The sequence below is a fragment of the Aspergillus alliaceus genome (assembly GCF_009176365.1).
Source record: "Aspergillus alliaceus strain CBS 536.65 unplaced genomic scaffold BDW43scaffold_4, whole genome shotgun sequence".
NCBI classification, from domain to species: Eukaryota; Fungi; Ascomycota; class Eurotiomycetes; order Eurotiales; family Aspergillaceae; genus Aspergillus; species Aspergillus alliaceus.
In genome coordinates this window covers 199,171-218,700 of record NW_022474687.1, presented here as the reverse complement: position 1 = coordinate 218,700, position 19,530 = coordinate 199,171, and the positions used below count along the sequence as shown (strand labels likewise).

Genomic DNA, 19,530 nt, shown 5'->3' with positions numbered 1-19,530 from the left:
ACCGAAGGCCCACATGGTCGCTGACCGAAGGCCCACGTGGAGAAGCGAGGCATCGACCGATATTCCACGTTAAGTTAGCAGGGGTATAGATGATTACTAAGATAGCACCGTACTGCATAACTTTCGTTGGAAGCGGTTCGACGATCCTTAAGACACTAAACTATTGAAAGTGGGCCAGAACATAATCATCACATGGGGCTGAGGGCGCCGATCACGGAATGACAGACGGTACACATATGTGTCAGAGTCCCTCCTTGGCTAAGGAGGATGACCGGTGGCGATGGTGAGTCCTGCGCCATACAGTTGTACCGTACCGATCCAAAACGAATAAAGGGCGCGGCGGCCAAGCGAACGATTCCACTGCCATGACATGGATAAAGCGATGATTGGCTGTCAGGATATGCTTGAAGTGCCTGAAAATCCTTGTCTTTTCTAAGTATCACGCAGATGTCGTGGCGAGGATTTCTCATGCCCTAACCCGCCATACATCCGGAGTCAATGACGTCGGCTTATTCGACATCAATGGTTGGGGATTACGATAGCCCGGAGAGAGGTAGTTGAAGCGGCTTGCGGGGTAAAAGTGAAAAAGAAAATCAAGCCGGTCGCGCCCAGACACCCGAAGCGTCCAGGGGTAGTGGGACCATGTCGGGCTGCCAAAATTGACCAAAGTCGAGACCCTGCAAAGTGGGCACTTCCGCGACTAACCCTTCAAGCCAGGACACCTCGTCGGAGCTGGGAATAGTTGCTCGGATCGGTGAGTCAGCGCCGGATGGCTGGTGGTGATCCTCTAATAGCCCGCTGAGCAATTTGGTGTCCGCATGTCTGCGTCGTTGGTAGAGAAGAATCAACAGGCACGCCGTACCGTACGCCTCGCGCATGGTCTCGGTATCGTAGGTAACAGCAACTAGTCTAAGGGTCTGCATCGCGTCCGGTAGAAGCTCAAGGGAGGCACTCGTGTCCATCTCGAGAAGAATACTAATCATCTGAAACGGCACATTGGCCACATGTTGCCAAGGGCAACAATCAGACAACATTCGCCGAGCAGCCCCTAGGCTTCGTTTGAGTTGTTCCATGACTCGTTCCATCGTGGCTGGAGACGTCACAAGGTTTCTCATATGAAGGCGTCGCAGCAAACAGAGGACGAGATTGCACTGAGCCAGAACGGATGGTGGTTGCGTATGACTCCGGCTCAATGTTTGCAATAACAACTCCTCGATCTCCTGGTCCTGACGCAGATTCTCCGGACCTAGGCTCGTAGAAAGCGGCAAGAGACCGAGAAGTTCTACCGTAAAATCACCAGAGCTCGGTGCCGGAAGGGTCACTGTGTCATGAGGGAAAGAAACCCTCGAAAGGCCTAAGTCGTACGAGATCCAGAGATTCTGATGTTGGGCCACTCCGATCAACCGTCGCCTGGTATCGGGATCACATGACTCGTATAATGCGTCCTGATGGAGCTTCGACGCTTCGATCAAATGCATTAAGGTGGAGCTGGCGATCCACGTTGGGTATGGCGGGGCAGTCATGCGCATATAAATCACTCGAAGCACCCATGTGGTGACCACATCCACAGATGGAGCCGCAGAGCCGATGTGTGTATCCGCGATCGAACGGGCCAGTTCCACCAAATGCGCTTCGGTGACATTTATAGTAACTTCTGAGAATAGCAATCCCAGAGCAGCGACTCCCGCAAGCACCCCGTCATAAGTATTGTCCTCCGCAGACACCCGCCAACGGGCCTCCAGGCGACGAAAGAAAACGGAGGAATCGATGAAGCCATAACAGGGGTCGACCTTAGCGAAGTAGATATTGGCTAGAGCCTTCATATGGGTAAGCGAGAGAATATCGATAATTGGCATAGGTAAGACGGTGGTTAGACCGGGCGGGGGTTTGCGCCTTCCAACATTCCACCCGAAGAGGTTCAATTTAGGTGCGTTTGCCGGATCCATCTTCAGACCAATCTTTCTCACAAACGCTGCGCCTGAGTTCGCCTCCAGCGACTCGGTGTAGGAGCTTGCATGTCCGGGACTGGGCTTGGTTTCGTGCATGAGAGGTGGATCCGAAGGTTTCTGCTGTCGCACGCGTCGTTCACTGTGGTAGTGACATTGATATCCCCAGCTGGTGCAAGTTGAGCACGGAGATTCTCCATTACATTTTCTTTTCCGCTCGCGACACGGTTCGCAAGCAAAACGAGAACGTTTGCGCTTTGAAGCAGGAGGGTTACTGGCCATGGTGCAAGTCAAGTATCATAAGTAAATAAACAAGGATGAATAAATAAGAAGCGGGGAAAAAACGAAGGCGGTCGGTATGAAGGCGGTAGACAAAAAGGAAGTATGGGGCGGACGGCGGAAGTGGCTGTTCCATTCCGCCCGGAGTTACCCGAGCATGTGATCTAATAGCTGACTCAGTGGATCATGTGACACTCCTTACCCGAACAACAACTATTTGTTATGGTTGAAAAAGTATGTACAGGCATCCATGATATCCCCACCCCGTTATGGCTCAAGTCTTGACTTCCCTCGCAGCTGTGGCCCATACTTCTTAAACAGCAGTGGGATAGGAATCATAATGGCCGCCAAGCATCCAATTAGGGTCCCTGCCCACTGCACCCCAAGGTTCTTGAACATCTGCTTGGCAAAAAGCGGGAACCCGGCAGCGACGCTGGATCGGAGAATAATGTTCGCCGCGACGGTTGATGCAGCTCTGTGCAAACAGTCAGTACACCATAACCCAAGACAACTGAACATTACCTACAGGGGAAGGAATGAATCCACCAGATAGTTGAAGCATGGAAGAAAAATACACAGAATTCCAAAGCCGATCAGAACCCCCGAGGCGGTTGGGACCATCCAGTGAATATTGGGGGTGAAGGCTGTCCAGCTGAACCTGTTTGCTGTGTCAGTCAAACGTCTCATGAAGTCTCTCCTTGGCATCTACTTACCAAAATACTCCCACGGTAAAGATGGGTGCACCGATAATAGCCGGGGGCAGGCGCCATTCAGGCACAGGAACGTTTTTGTTGGCAACCAGCTTCTGCACATAGACAGATTGCTGGGAGAGCACAAATCCACATGCACAGACCAGGCCAATGATAAGGCCAAAAAAGGTAAGGCCAGCCTCTCCTGGGTTCATCCCATACACGGACTCGAATACATAGGGGTAGGCGACAAGGAGCGCATAGACAAGCCCATAAATGAAGGACATATAGAGCGAGATCACCAGGATGATCGGCTCGGTGATCAGCATCCTCAATGGGCGTGTAAAATACTTTTCCAGTAGCTCTTGGAAATCAACCTTAACCTTCTCCTGTTTAGCATGGATCCCCCAGTTGGACGTCTGATGCCGGATAGCTTCGGCTTTAGAGATGAGCAGGATTGGGGCATAAGTCTCTTTCACAAACAAGATGTTCAGGGCGGTCATCGCAAAACCCATAATAGCAGGAATATAAAGGGTCCATCGCCAGCCGAGATAGCTGGAGGAGATAAACCCCCCAACAAATGGCCCAATAAATGGCCCCACAAACACCGCTAAGGAGTAGACAGTGATCGCGGGGCCACGGTGGGTATTATTAAAAAGGTCCGATAGCACGGCAGGAACCACAGAGAGCTGGCTAGCCCCAAAGAGACCAGCAAAGAAGCGACAAATGATCACAGTCTGAATATCTTTCGCCACAGCGGACGCAATGCTGAACACTGCGACCCCGAACATACCTACAGTCAATGGCCATCGTCTGCCTATCAGCTCGGACGAGGGGGCCCAAATCATAGGACCGGATGCAAAGCCCAGAACAAAGAGCGTCGTACCAAGTATCCCAACCTCAGAGCTCACCCCAAAGGCCGTGGCAACACCACCTGTCCCCGGCGCAAAGATGGCACTGGCAAAGGATGCGACAAAGGTTCCAAAGCAAACGATGACAGAGATGTACAGTCTGCATGCCAAGGAGAAGGTGAGCGGGGGGTCGGGGCGATTGGGGGGTTCACATACTTAGCGGAGAACTTCCAATTATAAGGATGTTCTGGATCTTCCGGGCCGTCAAATGTCACAACATAATCTTCTAAGTCTGGTAGAAGCGGCGGGAAAGCCTTTCCTTCCCCCATGGATAAAGTAGTCTCTGGGCATTTCTCTATCTAGGTGGAGTCGGCCATTAGTCTAGGTCATACGCAGTTCCATTGTGAATGAGTACTTACCTGTGCCTCGAGATTGTCATTATCTGTAGTGTTCCCTGACTCCGAGCGTTGGTCCTCGCTTTGACCCCATAATGGAAGACTCATCTTGCGAGGGTCGTGCTTAGAGGGCGATATAAAATTCTTGATACTAAACGCCTCCTTTGTTTAACCAGCAATCAAAGAAGAGACATACCCTTCAAGATGAAACGAAATAAAAGCCAAGACAGTAGTAAAAGTTACCTTGACAAGAAAAACTCATAGGGTATATAATATTACTAGGGTCAATTGCATGGTCCATACGAAGAAATGTATGTGCACGCCAGAACGCCGCGGAGGTCTCGGATATTGCGGACATTGTAGCGCAGGGTCCAAGTCGATCATATCCCAAGTTACAGAGGCGCATTGTGATGGTTTTGTGTCCGCAATAGCCGACTGGCTACTCGTGCTAAAAATTCCAGCGTATTGATTCCTATGTGGGATATTGAAACGGTAGTAACGCAATACACACACAAAAAAACACAAAAAAAAAAAAAAAAAAAAAAAAAAAAAAAAAAAAAAAAAAAACACAAAAAAAAAAAAAAAAAAAAAACGGAAGGACGGGGAAAAGAAAAATGTTTGCCTCCCTCAGATCCAACATGAAAACATATTCCGAGTCGGGCTCACGAGATACACCTCGAGTGAGCTAGTTGCTTCATCATTCTCAATATATTTTGGAAGGCAGGGATCTGTAGACCAGCGTAGCTATCTATGTGTAATACTTGCTACATTGGTGCATTTTTAGACAGTTAAAGTCCTTTTGCGAGTTAATGCTATCTGAACGTTTGCTGGTAGGTCAGCGAAAGTCTATTAACAATCTCAGCTACAGCTAGTATACATGGATATATATTAATATCATATACTCTCAATGCCCCTACTGTTCGACTGAAAAGTCCCATTGTCAAACAACTTAACCTTCTATTTTCGTGATACACATTAACATATATATTAGATACCGTATCACCAGGTCGCTCAAAGGCTTACCCACCCTGAAAGGAGATATTTTGCAGTATTTGCCAAAGGCAATATTGTCATTGGGGTGAAGCAAATGCTAATATCTTGGACCTCATAGAATGATAGTCCTAGAACGAAACACCGAGGTACAATGCTATTTGATGAAGACGTTGGGTGGTTGGAAACCTCTAACCGGCGAAATACTGCCTCGAAGGCACCAAAACGGGGAACAACAGAGATGAAATTAGGTGGAAGGAGGGCACAGGACCGGGAATTTATCCACAAGGTGATCGAGCTGTTTGATAGTAGGGAAAGGGGAAGATAGGTGGTCTCCGTGGTGCAAAAGTCAGTAACCTCTCATCACCATACCTTTGTTCATATACCGTTCTTGTACACAGACAAAGCTTCTCCAGTCATCATTGAGAAACTCACACAGCAGGCCATACGAGGGCTAGCCATACCGCGTTAACGGCCACTACCACTACAAGAGGACCTCATGGACATCTTGTATTAGGGCCATGCAGGCCTATCCGTATTATTCCCGGTTTGCTGCACACTAATATATTAGCCAATATGCCTAACTATTGAGGTTGGTTACTGTGGCCAGCTGTGGTGGTGTGCGCTACTATGAGCAAAATAAATTAGATCAATTACATTAGTATCACGCATTACGTCAAAGTTTTGCAGTCATGTGTGTACTCCGCGTGAAGAAAAACTTGAGAAACGAGAAAGAAGCAAGAAGCAAGAAAAGTATCGGAGTCAAAAGAAAGGAGGGCTTGTAAAAAGGCTCTCGGAAGTCGACAACTTTCGTCAGTGTTGGTGGCGCCGCCACTCCGCCAGGCAAACTCTACTAGCCAGAGTCAAACCACTAACATTCCTCCAGTGCAGGGCAGCTGCATGGAAAGTATGTCAATTAGGTTGTGCAGTTTCCCGTAATAGCCGGAAGGCGTGGTCTTGGCTGAACTTCTGCCGGCTGATTCATTGTGCATGTAGATCTTGCTGCTGCGTGGTTTCTGCCAGTCTTCAAAAGGCAAGAGTCCATATATTACTACTCACCATTACCCTCGAAACTAGAAATTTATGTCTGGACAGGTAACTGAAGAGATTTGGATAGACAGTACTTGACGAAAAAGGAATCAGATAAAAAAAACTTGCAAATATCTGCCGGCCATCCCGCAAATGGTAACAATCTGACCTGGGGAGGAAACGGGGCGTTTGTTTTGAACCTGAAGCGCGCAGGCTGAGTAGTGGGTACATTAGAAGCAATAGTGGGATAGCAGCCGGTCTAGAATGTATATTGTTTTGCACTACTCAGCGGCCATGGCTAGCAGCCACGGTGGATTAATGACATGCATAGGTTACTTGGCAAGGAATACCTAGGCATTACGTATGCACCAATGGATAACCTTGGTCTAGGATACTCAAAATACTCTGCTCTCGAGGCATTAGGACAGATATGGAGTTAAAGGGCATGTGAATAGCCCGGATTTGAGATTCTACTGCACTGTCAAACTTCTACGGAAGATCTATCCAAATTTGTCTGATAAGACTTGAAGATCCTAGAGTTAATAAGATCTATGCTACTACTTTTTCAGTAGTGTCATGCCCAACATGTACTGTCATAGTGTGTCTGCATAGTCATAGTGTATGGCCCACAGCCTTACCCGCTATAGTATGCAGGGCCGAAGAGCCTAAATTCTGTATTTTTCTCTAGACCCACCAGAAATTCAGACTGAGAAGTCTGGTTGTCATATATTGACATTGCATGCAAACGATGACAACTGCATTGTCACAACGCCTGCATGGATTCTGGAAATCACGAAAGCCTATCCTAATACAGTGTCTCAAACTGGGTACGCTCAGCCATCAGCTAGATGTAGACGCACAATACATACTCCGTCAGGTTCTCCAGTATAAATGGAGTACGCCATTCAAGTGATTGGTTTCCTCCGACTCCTTCCAAATCTACAGATCACCCCACTCGATTGAGTATATAGACAAGCTTGACATCTACTTAGCGACCTTGCCTTTGACTCACTCATCTCTCACGGACGCCAGATCATAAGTGCAAAATCTATCATGAAGTACTCCGTCCCATCCGTTCCCACAGGGACTACCCATGCCCACGTTGCCATTGTTGGTATGGGACCGCGCGGAACCAGCTCACTGGAACGCCTCTGTGCCTCCGCTCCAGAATTCCTCACAGCAGGCGCGCGGCTAACAGTCCACGTCGTCGACCCTTCTCCGCCTGGAGCTGGCCGTGTCTGGCGTACCGAGCAGTCATCAGAGCTGCTGATGAACACCGTCACATCTCAGGTGACTTTGTTCACTGATAAGAGTGTGGTCTGCTCAGGTCCTATCCGCGAGGGACCGAGTCTGTATAAATGGGCATCTGCTGCCAAACTTGGGCTGAGCCCTGACGACTACCCAACTCGCGCCGTGTACGGACACTATCTGGAATGGGTGTTCAACAAAGTAGTGCGCGAGGCCCCTCCTGAAGTCGAAATCGAGGTGCATGCTTCCCGCGCAGTGCGCCTAGAGAGCGCTGCCGACGGCCGCCAGACCCTCACCCTCTCTACCGGCCGTACTCTACCCGGCCTCGCCGCTGTGATCCTCTCCCAGGGCCATCTGCCACTACTCCCAGACCCTGAGCAGCAGCAGCTCGCCGTATATGCTAGGCGTAACGGCCTGCGTCATTTCCCCCCCTCCAACCCAGCGGATGTCGATCTCTCCTCTCTAAAGCCCGGTGAGCCGGTCTTCCTGCGCGGCCTCGGCCTCAACTTCTTCGACTATATGGCCCTCTTAACCACTGGCCGTGGCGGTCACTTCACCCGCACATCCCACGGCCTCCGCTACCACCCCTCCGGCAACGAGCCCCGCCTGTACGCCGGCTCCCGTCGCGGCATCCCATACCAAGCTCGTGGTGACAACGCTAAGGGCGCCTACGGTCGTCACTACCCCCTGATCATCACTGAAGAGGTGATCAGCGACTTCCGCAAGCGCTCTGAATCCGGAAACGCCCCAGACTTCCTCACCGACATCTGGCCGCTGGTCTCTAAGGAAGTCGAAACAGTCTTCTACGAAGCCCTCTTGAAGCAACACGGCAAGGAGACGCCAGAGTTCCGCGATCGATTCCTCGCCGCCCCATATCAGAGCGCAGAAGAGGCTGATGTCCTTGAAGACTTCGGTATTACGGAGGAAAATCGCTGGTCCTGGGAACGTATCTCTCGCCCTTATGGCGAGCAGAGATTCACAGCCGGTGTCTGGCGCGACTGGCTTCTTGACTACCTGCGCGAGGACGCCAAGGAAGCCTCCCTCGGTAACGTCGATGGCCCCCTCAAGGCTGCCTTAGATGTCATGCGCGATCTGCGCAACGAGCTGCGACTCATCGTCGATCACGCGGGACTGTCAGGCGAATCGCACCGCGACCACCTCGACCGCTGGTACACGCCTCTCAACGCCTTCCTGTCCATCGGACCCCCTCGTCAGCGTATCGAGCAGATGATTGCCCTGATCGAGGCAGGCATCCTGGACGTCGTTGGTCCCCGGCCAAACGTCTCCGCCGAAGACGGCGCTTGGGTTGTGCACTCCCCCGATGTCCCCGGGTTGATTGTCCGTGTCACTACGCTCATTGAAGCGCGTCTACCAGAGCCGAACCTCAGAAACACGGCTGATGATCTCCTCTCTCACCTGCTCAAGTCGGGCCAGTGCCGGCCCCACGTTGTCGACGGTCACGAAACTGGTGGTCTAGACGTGACGAATGCGCCGTACCATGTCATCGACTCGAAGGGTCGGGCGCACCCGAGACGGTTCGCTGTTGGTGTTCCCACGGAGGGCGTGCACTGGGTTACTGCAGCTGGCGCCAGGCCGGGTGTCAATTCGGTTACTCTTTGCGACACTGATGCTGTGGCGCGGGCTGCGCTGAATGCAGCAATGCGTGAGACGGGAGTCACACAACAACCGGCGGGTGTCAAGTCCTGGTCGAATGTTGAAGTTGCGGAGGTTTCAGTGTTTGAGGTAAAGACTTGAAAGAAAGGTAAGAGTGTTAATGAATATCTACGAATTGTGCATAAAAGAATATGAATACTAGAGATATCAGTTTGAAAAATGCAGTTATTAGAAACTTTAGATGCTATGACATGTTGATTGCGGGTTAGCTGAGTAGTGTTCCTCAATAGAATCCTCGATACATGAAAACCAATAGGTTTCATGCTAACCATCACCTTATTTCCTCTTTGGGGCTTTCTCTATTCATCACTGTGAATAATTAATGATAGTATTGAGCATCGCTTGAAGTAATCCTGTGTAATCCTGTGTTGTTCTCGAATACATCGGTACTGTACCTAGTACTTCATATGTTAGCCAGAATAATTTGATGCTTCTATTCATGTCCTTTGATCCATTTATCGAGATTATTTGATAGGTAATAGCTATCAACAGATACTGGCCAACTCTTACCAAGCGTCCATAAGACGGGTAGAGAAAAAAGAGGCAAGAGAGGGAGGATTGCAAGCACGTAACAATAAACGGTCTACATTCTCGTAGGTATCATAAAATCAAGCATCACCTTTAGTCTCTGGTCGCTTGTATTCACCCTTCTCCACCATTTCGTTGATCGTCTTTTCCGTCACCATCATCGCCTCGACACCTGCCGGCGTACCACAGTAGACCGTGGCATGCAACACGGTCTCCCTAATTTCGAGCTCGGAGACGCCGTTATTGATAGCGCCGCGAGTGTGCAGAGCCAGCTCCAGCCACGCTTTCTGGGCGATGATTATGCCCAAGGCTAGCGCATGCGTTAGTAGAAATCACGGATATTAGGGCGACTGTAGAAGATTGATGAGAGGAAATAATCCCGAGAAGTCCACATACTAAGAAGACTGCGCTGCTTCCGGTCCAGGCCTGGCCGCTGCCAGACATTGCCCCAGGCCCACTCCGTAATGAGCTGTTGTCCGGGCCGCGCGAAATCGCTGGCGTTGTTCCACGCGCGGTTGACGTACTCGTTGCCGAGGACTTCCCGACGCATTCTCAGCCCCTCCTCGAGGAGCTGCTGGTGCAGTTCGTCGTACTTAGTGTCAGCGGACATGATTGAGAGGATTGAGTAGTTGGAAGAATGTGACTCGGGATTGGGGTGGGATTGGCTATCAGTGCTCTAATATCTTCAGTCTTGCATGAGCTGGAAATCAAGCCCTATTTCACATGGTGCATCTTCCAGCCCCGAGTAAATTCCGGATGGATCCACTGTTGAAAAAAAGAAAATTAAAAAAATTTCCATCACATGCAGCAGATGACGATAATTATGGTTTATGACATTGCAGGATCTTGGCTCGGGTTGTAGTGGATCCAGAGTGAAGTGATATTAAATATCTTGGAAAGTCCCCGCAATATCCGATCCGACCCTTAAGATTGATCTCCGCAGTTCCCGCAGTTCTTTCGCCATTTCCGAAACGTCGTCACGTCCTTGACAACTCGGAGTCATAATACCCCCTTTACCGCATAGGATAACCTGGTAAATTAAAGAGACAGGGAAAAAAAAAAAAAGGGAAACAAAAATGTCGCAAGCACTGCGCCTCGCAACGAGTCTCTCTCGCGCCTACCCATGGGTCTCAAGCCCCTTCATCGTGAGCGCGCCAATGCGTGTAATGTCCGGTCCGGCGATGGCAGTCGCTGTTTCGCGCGCAGGCGGACTGGGTTTCCTAGGGCCAAGTGTGAAGACACAAGATATGATCAAAGATCTTGAGGAGATCTCTGCACTGGTACACGATTTGCGTAAATCGTCGTCCGCATTCTCAACATTGACTTGCACCCTGCCAGTTGGCGTCGGCTTCCAACTCTGGAGTGATGACCTCGAAACCGCGATTTCGGGGATCCAGAAGTTCAAACCATGCGCGGCATGGCTGTTCGCTCCACGGAACGGTCAAACTGACTACGACAACTGGTCCCGTCGGATTCGCGGTGCGTCGTCCCAGACTCAGATCTGGATCCAGATTGGCACCCTTGCCGAGGCAAAGGGCCTCCTGAAGGGGTCTGAGCGACCCGATGTAATTGTCGTCCAAGGAGCTGATGCCGGTGGTCACGGTCGGGCAAAGGATGGGCTGGGACTTATTACGCTTCTCCCGGAGGTCATTGATGCGCTGGCAGGAAGTCAAATTCCTATCTTTGCTGCAGGTGGAATTGCTGATGGGCGCGGGGCGGCAGCGGCTCTATGTCTTGGCGCTGATGGAGTGGTGATGGGAACGCGATTCTTGGCCTCAGAGGAAGCGCGTATCAGCCGTGGATATCAGAATGAGATCGTCCGGGCTTGTGATGGAGCCGTTGCTACCACGCGCACGCTACTTTACAATCATCTTCGCGGTACGATGGGCTGGCCCGAGGAGTATAGCCCGCGCACAATTATCAACCGGAGCTTCATTGAGCACCAAGAGGGGCGGTCATTTGATGAACTCAAGAAGGACCACGATGAAGCTCTTAAGGCTGGGGATGCTGGTTGGGGACCGGAAGGCCGGCTTGCTACCTATGCAGGTGCATCCATTGGTTTGATTCATGGCGTGAAAGACGCTGCGACCATTGTTCACGAGGTTCGGGAGGGCGTCCTGGAGCGCTTCTCTGCTGTGGGGAAATCCAACTTATAAGTCGTAATCTCCAGCTCTTATCATTTGAACCTGATTGGTACCAGGGCAAGATCTTATCATGTTACTATGGCTGGCCTACGAAGATTAGATATCGTTTCCTGATAATAAATTGCGCGTCACATCAACTCTTGGCTTATTGTTAGCGATGTTAGGGTTCATTTCCTATCTAGCCCAGGTAGTATCTCTGTGCGCGTCCAGCCATATCTCACCTGTCGAAGACTTTTGCCCTATAGGGTCTGCTGTGCCAACCTTCTGCCGCTCGCTTGCAAACCTAGTGTTATCTTGTCCGAAGGAGATGAACAGATCCGAGTTCAAGACAGCTCTACCCCTTAACCTCATCTCTATATATCTGGTAACATTTGATCAGCAATGACATTCATTCCAACCTTGGTAAGCATCTTTCTAGAAGTGGTATTCATTGTTCGACTAATGCCCCTGTCATGTACGAGAACATGGCACCGTCAATATTTATTCTCACCATTATTCGACCATAGGTCTATATCTAGCCAAGACTTGGGGTACGGTAACAACCCATGGTTTGACACTAGATGAAAGTGATTATCCTAGACAAATGAGCCATATATCCAGAAGCGTCTGCAAAGAACGCCTGCGTCCAAATGTTGCCTATCAGATTATTGGTTCTAAATGCTTCATCGGATGTCGGGTGGGCGTCTGTGTACCTTTCTCAAATCACACTCTAAAATCATTGTACTAGAAAGGTATCTTGAATCCATCGGGCCATCATTATTCGCGACAGTTTCAATTGAGCCCCATAACATGACACACGGAGGTGTGAGGAAATACCGAACAGAATGGTCTGAACCAGCAGATCGGGTCTAGCTAATAATACCACGGCTGAGAAGTTGTCAGCCAAAGGACAACGTTTCACTCTTTCAGCATACATGTTTAGTATGCTGTGGCATTATGTCCATTCTAATGACCAAAGATATACAAATCTTCAACCGACTGTATCCGAGAGAGTTACAATAGATTCGAATACGCTCACGTTTCCTGCGTTCACGGCCACCCGAGTCTAGCTCTACGCTTGACGGATTCTTTCTATACAGCCACTTAGCAATGTCATCAACCACTGCTTCGCTACATGAGCAGGATTTAGTTAACTTGGGACTCAATACTCCCATCGATCAGATTTCTACTCAACCAATCCACTGCGATATCTCCGGGGTAGTGAACAAGACCGGAGGTCAGAACACAAATTTGACATAATACAAATTACCAAGAATACGAGAATGCAGATCTCTCTAGAGCATTGCCTTATGTGGTTTGAGTCTATCTTCTACATATGGATGCGCCATGTGCTAGGGGTAATTTATTTTCTATCCTTCAAAGGTTCGGGATGATCTAAACCAACTCGGCAAGATACGCGTTCAGGCCAATCAGCTTGTCTTACTTTTCCTCCACACGTCCAGCCTAGGCCCTCAAATGTTTAACTATAAATATTACGACGCCCCCGCCCTTCTACTCCATTTTATTTCCATTTCGACAGTTTTATATATTTCCGCACTCCATTGGATATACACCGTCAAAAAAAAAAGTAGAAACAATGGACAGCAAGGTCCTCGAAACAGCAGCAAGCGCGGTACAGGCAAGGAACCGCATCCGCCACCACATCTACCAAACACCTCTCATTCCAGCCCGAGTGCAAGGCAAGGCCAACGGCGCCACGGTGCTCTTCAAAGCAGAGAACTTCCAACTGACGGGGTCCTTCAAAATTCGAGGCGCGATGTCCAAAATGTCGAGCCAAACTGGAAACGGGAAATTAATTACAGCGTCCTCGGGCAACCATGGCATTGGTGCCGGGTGTGCGGCACAGACCCTCTCGAAGAGTCTCACTGTTGTGCTCCCGGAAACAGTGGTGCCCGCAAAGCTGGAGAAAATTCGGTCCTATGGTGTAGAGGTTATCCTCCATGGTGGTGAAACTGGGCTTGCTGAACAGCATGCGCAGCGGCTCGCTACGTCGGGCGTATACAGTTATATTTCGCCGTACAATGACCCTGATATCATTGCTGGACAGGGGACGATTGGCTTGGAGATTCTGGAGCAGTGTGAGCGGGTGGATAATGTCTTTGTCTCCATGGGTGGCGGCGGACTGGTTAGCGGGATAGGGGCAGTTCTCAAGGCTTTTAGTCCACACACAAAGGTATATGGTGTTGCTGCCATTAACTCGAAGGCTCTCGCCGAGTCCATGGCGGTGGGCCATACAGTTGAAACGGAACATCTGGATACACTGGCTGATGCCGTGGCTGGCGGTATCGATACAAATACCCTCACACTGCCGCTGGCGATGTCTGTTGTGGATCACGTTGTCGAATGCAATGAAGAAGAAATCCAAGCGGCCTTGAGGGCCCTTGCCTTTGATGAAAATATGATGGTGGAGGGTTCTGCCGCTCTTGCCCTTGCCGGCTTTACGAAGGTCGCGCACGGACTAGCCCACGAAACCAGTATCATTGTCTTGTGCGGTGCAAACTTTGACCTCGAGGTCCTCAAGCGTGCCATCTTCGATCTCTGAGACCATTCGGCTTTCAGCACACCTCCCCCGAGAGGAGGAAATATGAAAATATCAAGGGGTGAAAATGCTTGACTTGCATCAGCGGGATAGCAGTAGATCGCTGGCCAATGTTAAGCCGGGGGTATGTTACATTTTCCATGCTCGTAGTACCATTGAACAGACACGTGTCGTCTTCTCATCGATACTAGGATATGGCTGTCAAAATAGTAACTAACCTCTATATAGTCTTGGAGGTCCATCTATTCAAGGTGTAGGAAATATAGTTGGGCCTAACTAGCGAAACGGGTGTTGGTGCCACCACTAGACGCAATGATACAAGTAAATTTTGTAGTTTTGAAACCAAAGCCCCAGCACTACTACCTTACCCCAGGTTAATCTGCAATCCGAGGGTAGCGTTCATGATCGAGTTACCATAGAAGAACTCCGTTCTGTACGACTTTTCAGTACTTATAAGGCAAGACAGGGAGCCAAAGTAACATACCCAGCGTTACCAACGTTGACATAGGTCGACTCAGTGAAACGTCCCAGCTTAGATAAAGCAAGAAGCCAGTCCTTCAGGTCCCCAGTGAAGGTACCATCGAATTGCGTCTCAGGTATTAGGGTGCTAACAGTGATGCCGGTATCCTCATTGACGTCTTCATAGAGCTTCCACGAGGTATCGAAGAGGTCGTCGATGGTGGCAACAGCACCGTTGGCCCAACCGATGGGAAGCTGTCCACCCTCGTAATGCAGCCAGAGCATCAGCTCCCGAGAGGAAGAGGAGGTGGAATCACCCTTGACGTCGCTAGTCATGAAGTCGAAGCAGACATTTCCTGTTTCATAGTTTATCAGTTATCTCCCAAGACACCTGACGCAGCAAAAGACCATACCCTTGTACGCAGTGGTGTTGGTACGAGTCCAGCTGTATGTGCTAGGAATTGAATTGATGGCCGACAACTTTGTTTCGAGGTTCTGGGTGAGGCCCACGAAGGAGTAGCCTTTAGGCACATTGTTGCTTTGCTCCAGTCAACTACTGAATTTACTCAGGACAATCGAAAGTGAGATTCTTACGTGCTCTCAACATATTCAATCTCCGTGACACTGTTCCACACAACTTCCTTAGTTCCACTCGTGGAAGTGATTACCTGGTCGTAGTTGGTGCACTGCGAGCCTACGATTTGGTTCGCATTGTAGAGCATGTTATAGACGATCCACGGGGTGTCCTGCAAAACGACATAGTCGTAGTCGCCGCAGTGTTTGCTTGCCGCCTGGGCCCGAGAAAATAGAACGGGAAGGGCAAGGGCCGACACCGAAAAAGAGAGGGCCGCTAGGGCACGAGGAAAGTGAAGCATGTTGATCGCTAAAAAATGTATAAAGTGACAATATACCTTAAAACTGCTAGGTAGGCAAGGATGGACAAACGGTCAAAACTTATGATAAACACTGCCTAGAGATATATGAACAAGAATATGCTCCTTAACGCTCAACGCGGATTGTATATTTGAAACCAAATGAAACAAAGAGTGGAGACCAAATTTCATGGCTAATGTTCGGTAATAACTTCGAAGGGTGGATTGGAACATCTAAACTCCTTGCAATATACTCCAGTGTACTAACCGAGAATGAATCGACAGAGCTCTGCTCTCGAAATATTATGGTTATCTATATCTATCTCCCGCTGTTGTCCGCCAAAAGGGGGTGGGTGCGGCCACTTTGATGGTCAAAACCGAATGCCATGTTCCGGGTAATACGGTCCAGCAATCTCGGCTAACTGATCTGTACTAACTGAGGCTAGATGACGTCCATATACTACTATGATGAGCATTGATGGATTTTCAACAGTAGTGGATGCGGTTGGGGCTTGTTGACTGTTGTATATATATTGTTGTGATGTCAGGTGAAAGATGGGCAGAATGATACTGTATCAGCTACACGTACGTTGCCTACTGAGGACCGGATGCCATTCGGATAGATACTCAATTCTATGGACGACTGTATCAACTATCTTGAGCGCTTTTTTTCTCTATCTTTTCTACTAATAGGTAAAGCCTTCAGGGGCTAAAGGAGTTGGTGATCCGGCCAAGCCGCTAGGCGATCACGTGTCTCCTATTGGTTCATATCAAGAACAGATGTGCAGTGATGCTGGGGTAAAGTTGATGTACCTGCCCCTATACTCACTAGATCTCAATCCTATTGAAGAGATGTTTGCCGAGTTAAAAGCCTTCATTAAGCGCACTAGAAGGTATATGAAGAGGACCCAGAGCAAGAATTTGATGTATTCTTAGAATGGTGCATTGACATTATGGGCCCAAGGAAGCAGAGCGCAGAGGGTCATTTTCGTCATGCTGGGATTCCTCTTGAAGAAATATAGTTTCCCACAAGCAAACAATCGTTGCAGCTCTGTGGATTGATGGGTTTGGACTAAGTGGCCAACGCCCCGATTTGTTGATACCTAAATTTCCTGACTAATCGTAGTAATAACCTCTGCATCTCAGACGTCGGAGGCATTTATTCCGATTCCGAAGAGGGCATAGAGCAGTTGCGCCCTCTCAAAACAATTATACAGCACCTTCAGCCTCTAATTTCTCTTATTTAGACACTATAACTAGGCACTATAACTAACAACTTACCTGTCTAGGCCTGTTGATGAAACCTTGGGAGGTCATCATGAGAAACTGGGGTAGTTGCTAGAGTGCTGTTATTACACATCAATTCTCTGTTTGCTTTTTATTTGTTTATATATTTTCAAGACCATGATTGGCTTTTGAACCTCGACAGCCTCAAACCAACACGTATCAGATGACCCCTCAACTCCAACCTCGAATTTGGATATGCCCTTAAAGAACTTGATCTGCAATACCTACTGTAATAGTTCTCTTTTTTCTCTAGCCAAAGGCTACCTGATCCCTTCTCGTCAGTTTCACCTCTTTATATTGTGTGTGACATATAAAATGATCTTCACACGTGACGACTATACGGTCGCCTGGATCTGCGCCTTGCCGCTGGAAATGGCGGCCGCGAAGGCCATGCTGGACGAGGTTCACCCTCCGCTCCCCCAGCCAGAAACCGACCACAATGTCTACACACTTGGGAGGGTTAGCAACCACAATGTGGTGGTGGCTTGTCTGCCTGGCGGTGTCTATGGGACGATATCCGCTACAGCTGTGGCATCACATATGGTCTCTACCTTTCGGAGTATCCGGTTTGGATTGATGGTGGGTATTGGAGGCGGAGTCCCGAGCCAAAGTGCTGATGTTCGCCTTGGCGATGTTGTAATCAGCAAGCCAACTGCCACTTCAAGTGGTGTTATTCAATATGACTACGGCAAGACACTTCGTGGCGGACGATTTCAGCACATCGGGTCACTTAATAAACCTCCTCCAGTGTTGTTGAAGGCCGTATCTCAATTAGAGAGTGATTACATGGCAGGGAAAAAACTGGTTAACCAAATCTTAATTGATGTACTGCACAAATGTGAAGAGATGAGAGAACAGTTTTCGCGACCGAAAGACGACTGGCTATTCCGACCGACATACAGTCATAAGGTTAGCGAACACAACTGTTCAGCCTGTGATCCGACCCAGTTAGTGAACCGTTCTGAGAGGATAACTGATGAGCCCTATTTTCATTATGGCTTGATCGCTTCCGGAGATCAGGTCATGAAAGATGCCAAGACCCGAGATTCCATTGCTCAGGGTCTAGACATACTCTGTTTTGAAATGGAGGCTGCTGGGCTCATGGACGAACTCCCATCTCTTGCCATTCGAGGCATCTGTGACTACTGCGATTCCCATAAAAATAAACAGTGGCAAGGATATGCCGCCCTTGCTGCTGCTGCCTATGCGAAGGCTCTACTGTCAGTGGTGCCTACTTACTGCTACAAGGAATCATATAAATCAACGAAACCAGTTTGGATGGTCCCCTTTAGAAGGAACCTGCAATTTGTAGGTCGGGAAGAAGTCACCAGGGCTGAGGAATTGATTATGGAGCCGAACGGAGCTGGCAAAGTTGCTATCTACGGACTAGGCGGAATTGGAAAGACCCAGATTGCACTTGAACTGGCATATCGCATGCGAAACCGAGACCCTGAGTGCTCGATTTTCTGGGTCACATGTACCAGCTATGAGAGTGTGGAACAAGCCTACATGAGCATCGCCTCAAAGCTAGGAATGGCTGATATAAAACCAGCAGAGGTAAAAGAAAAAATCAAGGCTTATCTCAGCCAGAAGAGTGCTGGGAAGTGGCTTCTTCTTTTTGATAACGCGGATGATATAGAGATGTGGAGCAAGGATAACACTAATAATTCAGTACTGACAGACTTTCTTCCTCAAAGTGAGCAGGGCCATATTCTTTTCACCACACGCAGTCGGAAGGTAGCTGTGAAACTAGTGTCTTCTTATATAATAATAATCTCTGAGCCGGACACAGAGACTGCTATCAAAATTTTACAAAACTCACTAGTTGAAAAAACCTTACTTAATGATCATGATATAGCCATTACTCTTCTTGAGCAGCTGGCCTTTCTTCCATTGGCAATTACCCAGGCGGCAGCGTATATCAATGAAAATAGCATTGGTCTCTCTGACTATATTATACTTTTACAGGACCAGGAGCCTGATGTGATTGAATTGCTGAGTGAAGACTTTGGAGATGAAAGGCGATATAAAGATACCCAGAATCCTGTTGCATTAACCTGGCTCATCTCATTTCAGCAAATTCAGCGATCAAATGAACTGGCGGCAGACTATCTGTCATTCATGGCCTGTATCAACCCTCGCGATATTCCACAGTCCTTACTTCCCCGGCCAATCTCAACCAAGAAGAGAATTGATGCCATCGGCCTTCTCAAGGCCTTCTCCTTTATTAGTGAGAATGGCAGGGACTGTTCTTTAAATCTACACAGACTAGTCCATCTTGCAACTCGGAACTGGATGAGAAAGAGCCAACAGTTTAGTCGGCATATATTGAAAACTGCAGACCGATTGAGCGAAGCTTTCCCGAACAATGACCATATCAATCGAAAGGTGTGGCGGGAATATCTACCGCATGCATTTTCTCTAATAGCAGAAGCTGACTTCCAGAAGGAGCAGGAGAAATATATTAATTTTATTGTGAATATTTGGAGCTGTTTGTATAGTGACGGCAGATGGAAGGAAGCAGAAGAGCTAGGGATGCAGGTGGTGCAGCTCCGCAAGCAAGTGCTGGGGCCGGAGCATCCAGACACTCTGATCAGCAT

The 19,530-nt window shown here is 48.9% G+C and overlaps 7 protein-coding genes across 7 annotated transcripts in view; 4 read left to right on the top strand and 3 right to left on the bottom strand.

Moving 5' to 3' along the window:
- Positions 1-593: 593 nt before the first annotated feature.
- Positions 594-4,333, bottom strand: BDW43DRAFT_321124 (MFS transporter/fungal specific transcription factor domain-containing protein; the record flags this gene model as incomplete). Its single annotated transcript, XM_032049267.1, has 6 exons — positions 4,185-4,333; positions 3,982-4,124; positions 2,939-3,925; positions 2,752-2,883; positions 2,512-2,700; positions 594-2,115 (listed from the first exon to the last, which is right to left on the bottom strand). The coding sequence occupies exons 1-6, from the start codon at positions 4,266-4,268 to the stop codon at positions 594-596; spliced, it is 3,057 nt and encodes a 1,018-aa protein (XP_031904779.1). The 5' UTR covers positions 4,269-4,333.
- A 2,666-nt stretch (positions 4,334-6,999) lies between these two features.
- Positions 7,000-9,182, top strand: BDW43DRAFT_321122 (FAD/NAD(P)-binding protein; the record flags this gene model as incomplete). Its single annotated transcript, XM_032049266.1, has 1 exon — positions 7,000-9,182. The coding sequence occupies exon 1, from the start codon at positions 7,233-7,235 to the stop codon at positions 9,180-9,182; it is 1,950 nt and encodes a 649-aa protein (XP_031904778.1). The 5' UTR covers positions 7,000-7,232.
- Positions 9,183-9,709: 527 nt separating this feature from the next.
- Positions 9,710-10,239, bottom strand: BDW43DRAFT_306642 (AhpD-like protein; the record flags this gene model as incomplete). The annotated part of the gene is made up of 2 exons (XM_032046073.1): positions 9,710-9,939; positions 10,026-10,239. The coding sequence occupies 2 exons, from the start codon at positions 10,237-10,239 to the stop codon at positions 9,710-9,712; spliced, it is 444 nt and encodes a 147-aa protein (XP_031904777.1).
- A 452-nt stretch (positions 10,240-10,691) lies between these two features.
- Positions 10,692-11,854, top strand: BDW43DRAFT_262652 (nitronate monooxygenase). The gene has a single exon (XM_032040446.1). It carries the CDS (start codon positions 10,706-10,708, stop codon positions 11,783-11,785), a length of 1,080 nt encoding a protein of 359 aa, XP_031904776.1. The 5' UTR covers positions 10,692-10,705; the 3' UTR covers positions 11,786-11,854.
- A 1,444-nt stretch (positions 11,855-13,298) lies between these two features.
- Positions 13,299-14,618, top strand: BDW43DRAFT_262651 (threonine ammonia-lyase). The gene has a single exon (XM_032040445.1). The coding sequence runs from the start codon at positions 13,350-13,352 to the stop codon at positions 14,313-14,315; it is 966 nt and encodes a 321-aa protein (XP_031904775.1). The 5' UTR covers positions 13,299-13,349; the 3' UTR covers positions 14,316-14,618.
- A 58-nt stretch (positions 14,619-14,676) lies between these two features.
- On the bottom strand, positions 14,677-15,646 carry BDW43DRAFT_306639 (concanavalin A-like lectin/glucanase domain-containing protein; the record flags this gene model as incomplete). The annotated part of the gene is made up of 4 exons (XM_032046072.1): positions 14,677-14,743; positions 14,797-15,127; positions 15,185-15,309; positions 15,366-15,646. The coding sequence occupies 4 exons, from the start codon at positions 15,644-15,646 to the stop codon at positions 14,677-14,679; spliced, it is 804 nt and encodes a 267-aa protein (XP_031904774.1).
- Positions 15,647-17,245: 1,599 nt separating this feature from the next.
- BDW43DRAFT_296928 (uncharacterized protein) overlaps positions 17,246-19,530 on the top strand; it is a gene marked incomplete at both ends in the record, with an annotated part of 3,607 nt that continues 1,322 nt past the window's right edge. Inside the window, one exon of the mRNA XM_032044294.1 lies at positions 17,246-19,492. Within this exon, the coding sequence (XP_031904773.1) occupies positions 17,246-19,492 (2,247 nt within the window). The remainder of the gene's footprint in view (positions 19,493-19,530) is intronic.

Coding starts and splice junctions, on each gene's coding strand:
- BDW43DRAFT_262652 (XM_032040446.1), top strand. CDS start 10,706: ATGTCGCAAGCACTGCGCCTCGCAACGAGTCTCTCTCGCGCCTACCCA.
- BDW43DRAFT_262651 (XM_032040445.1), top strand. CDS start 13,350: ATGGACAGCAAGGTCCTCGAAACAGCAGCAAGCGCGGTACAGGCAAGG.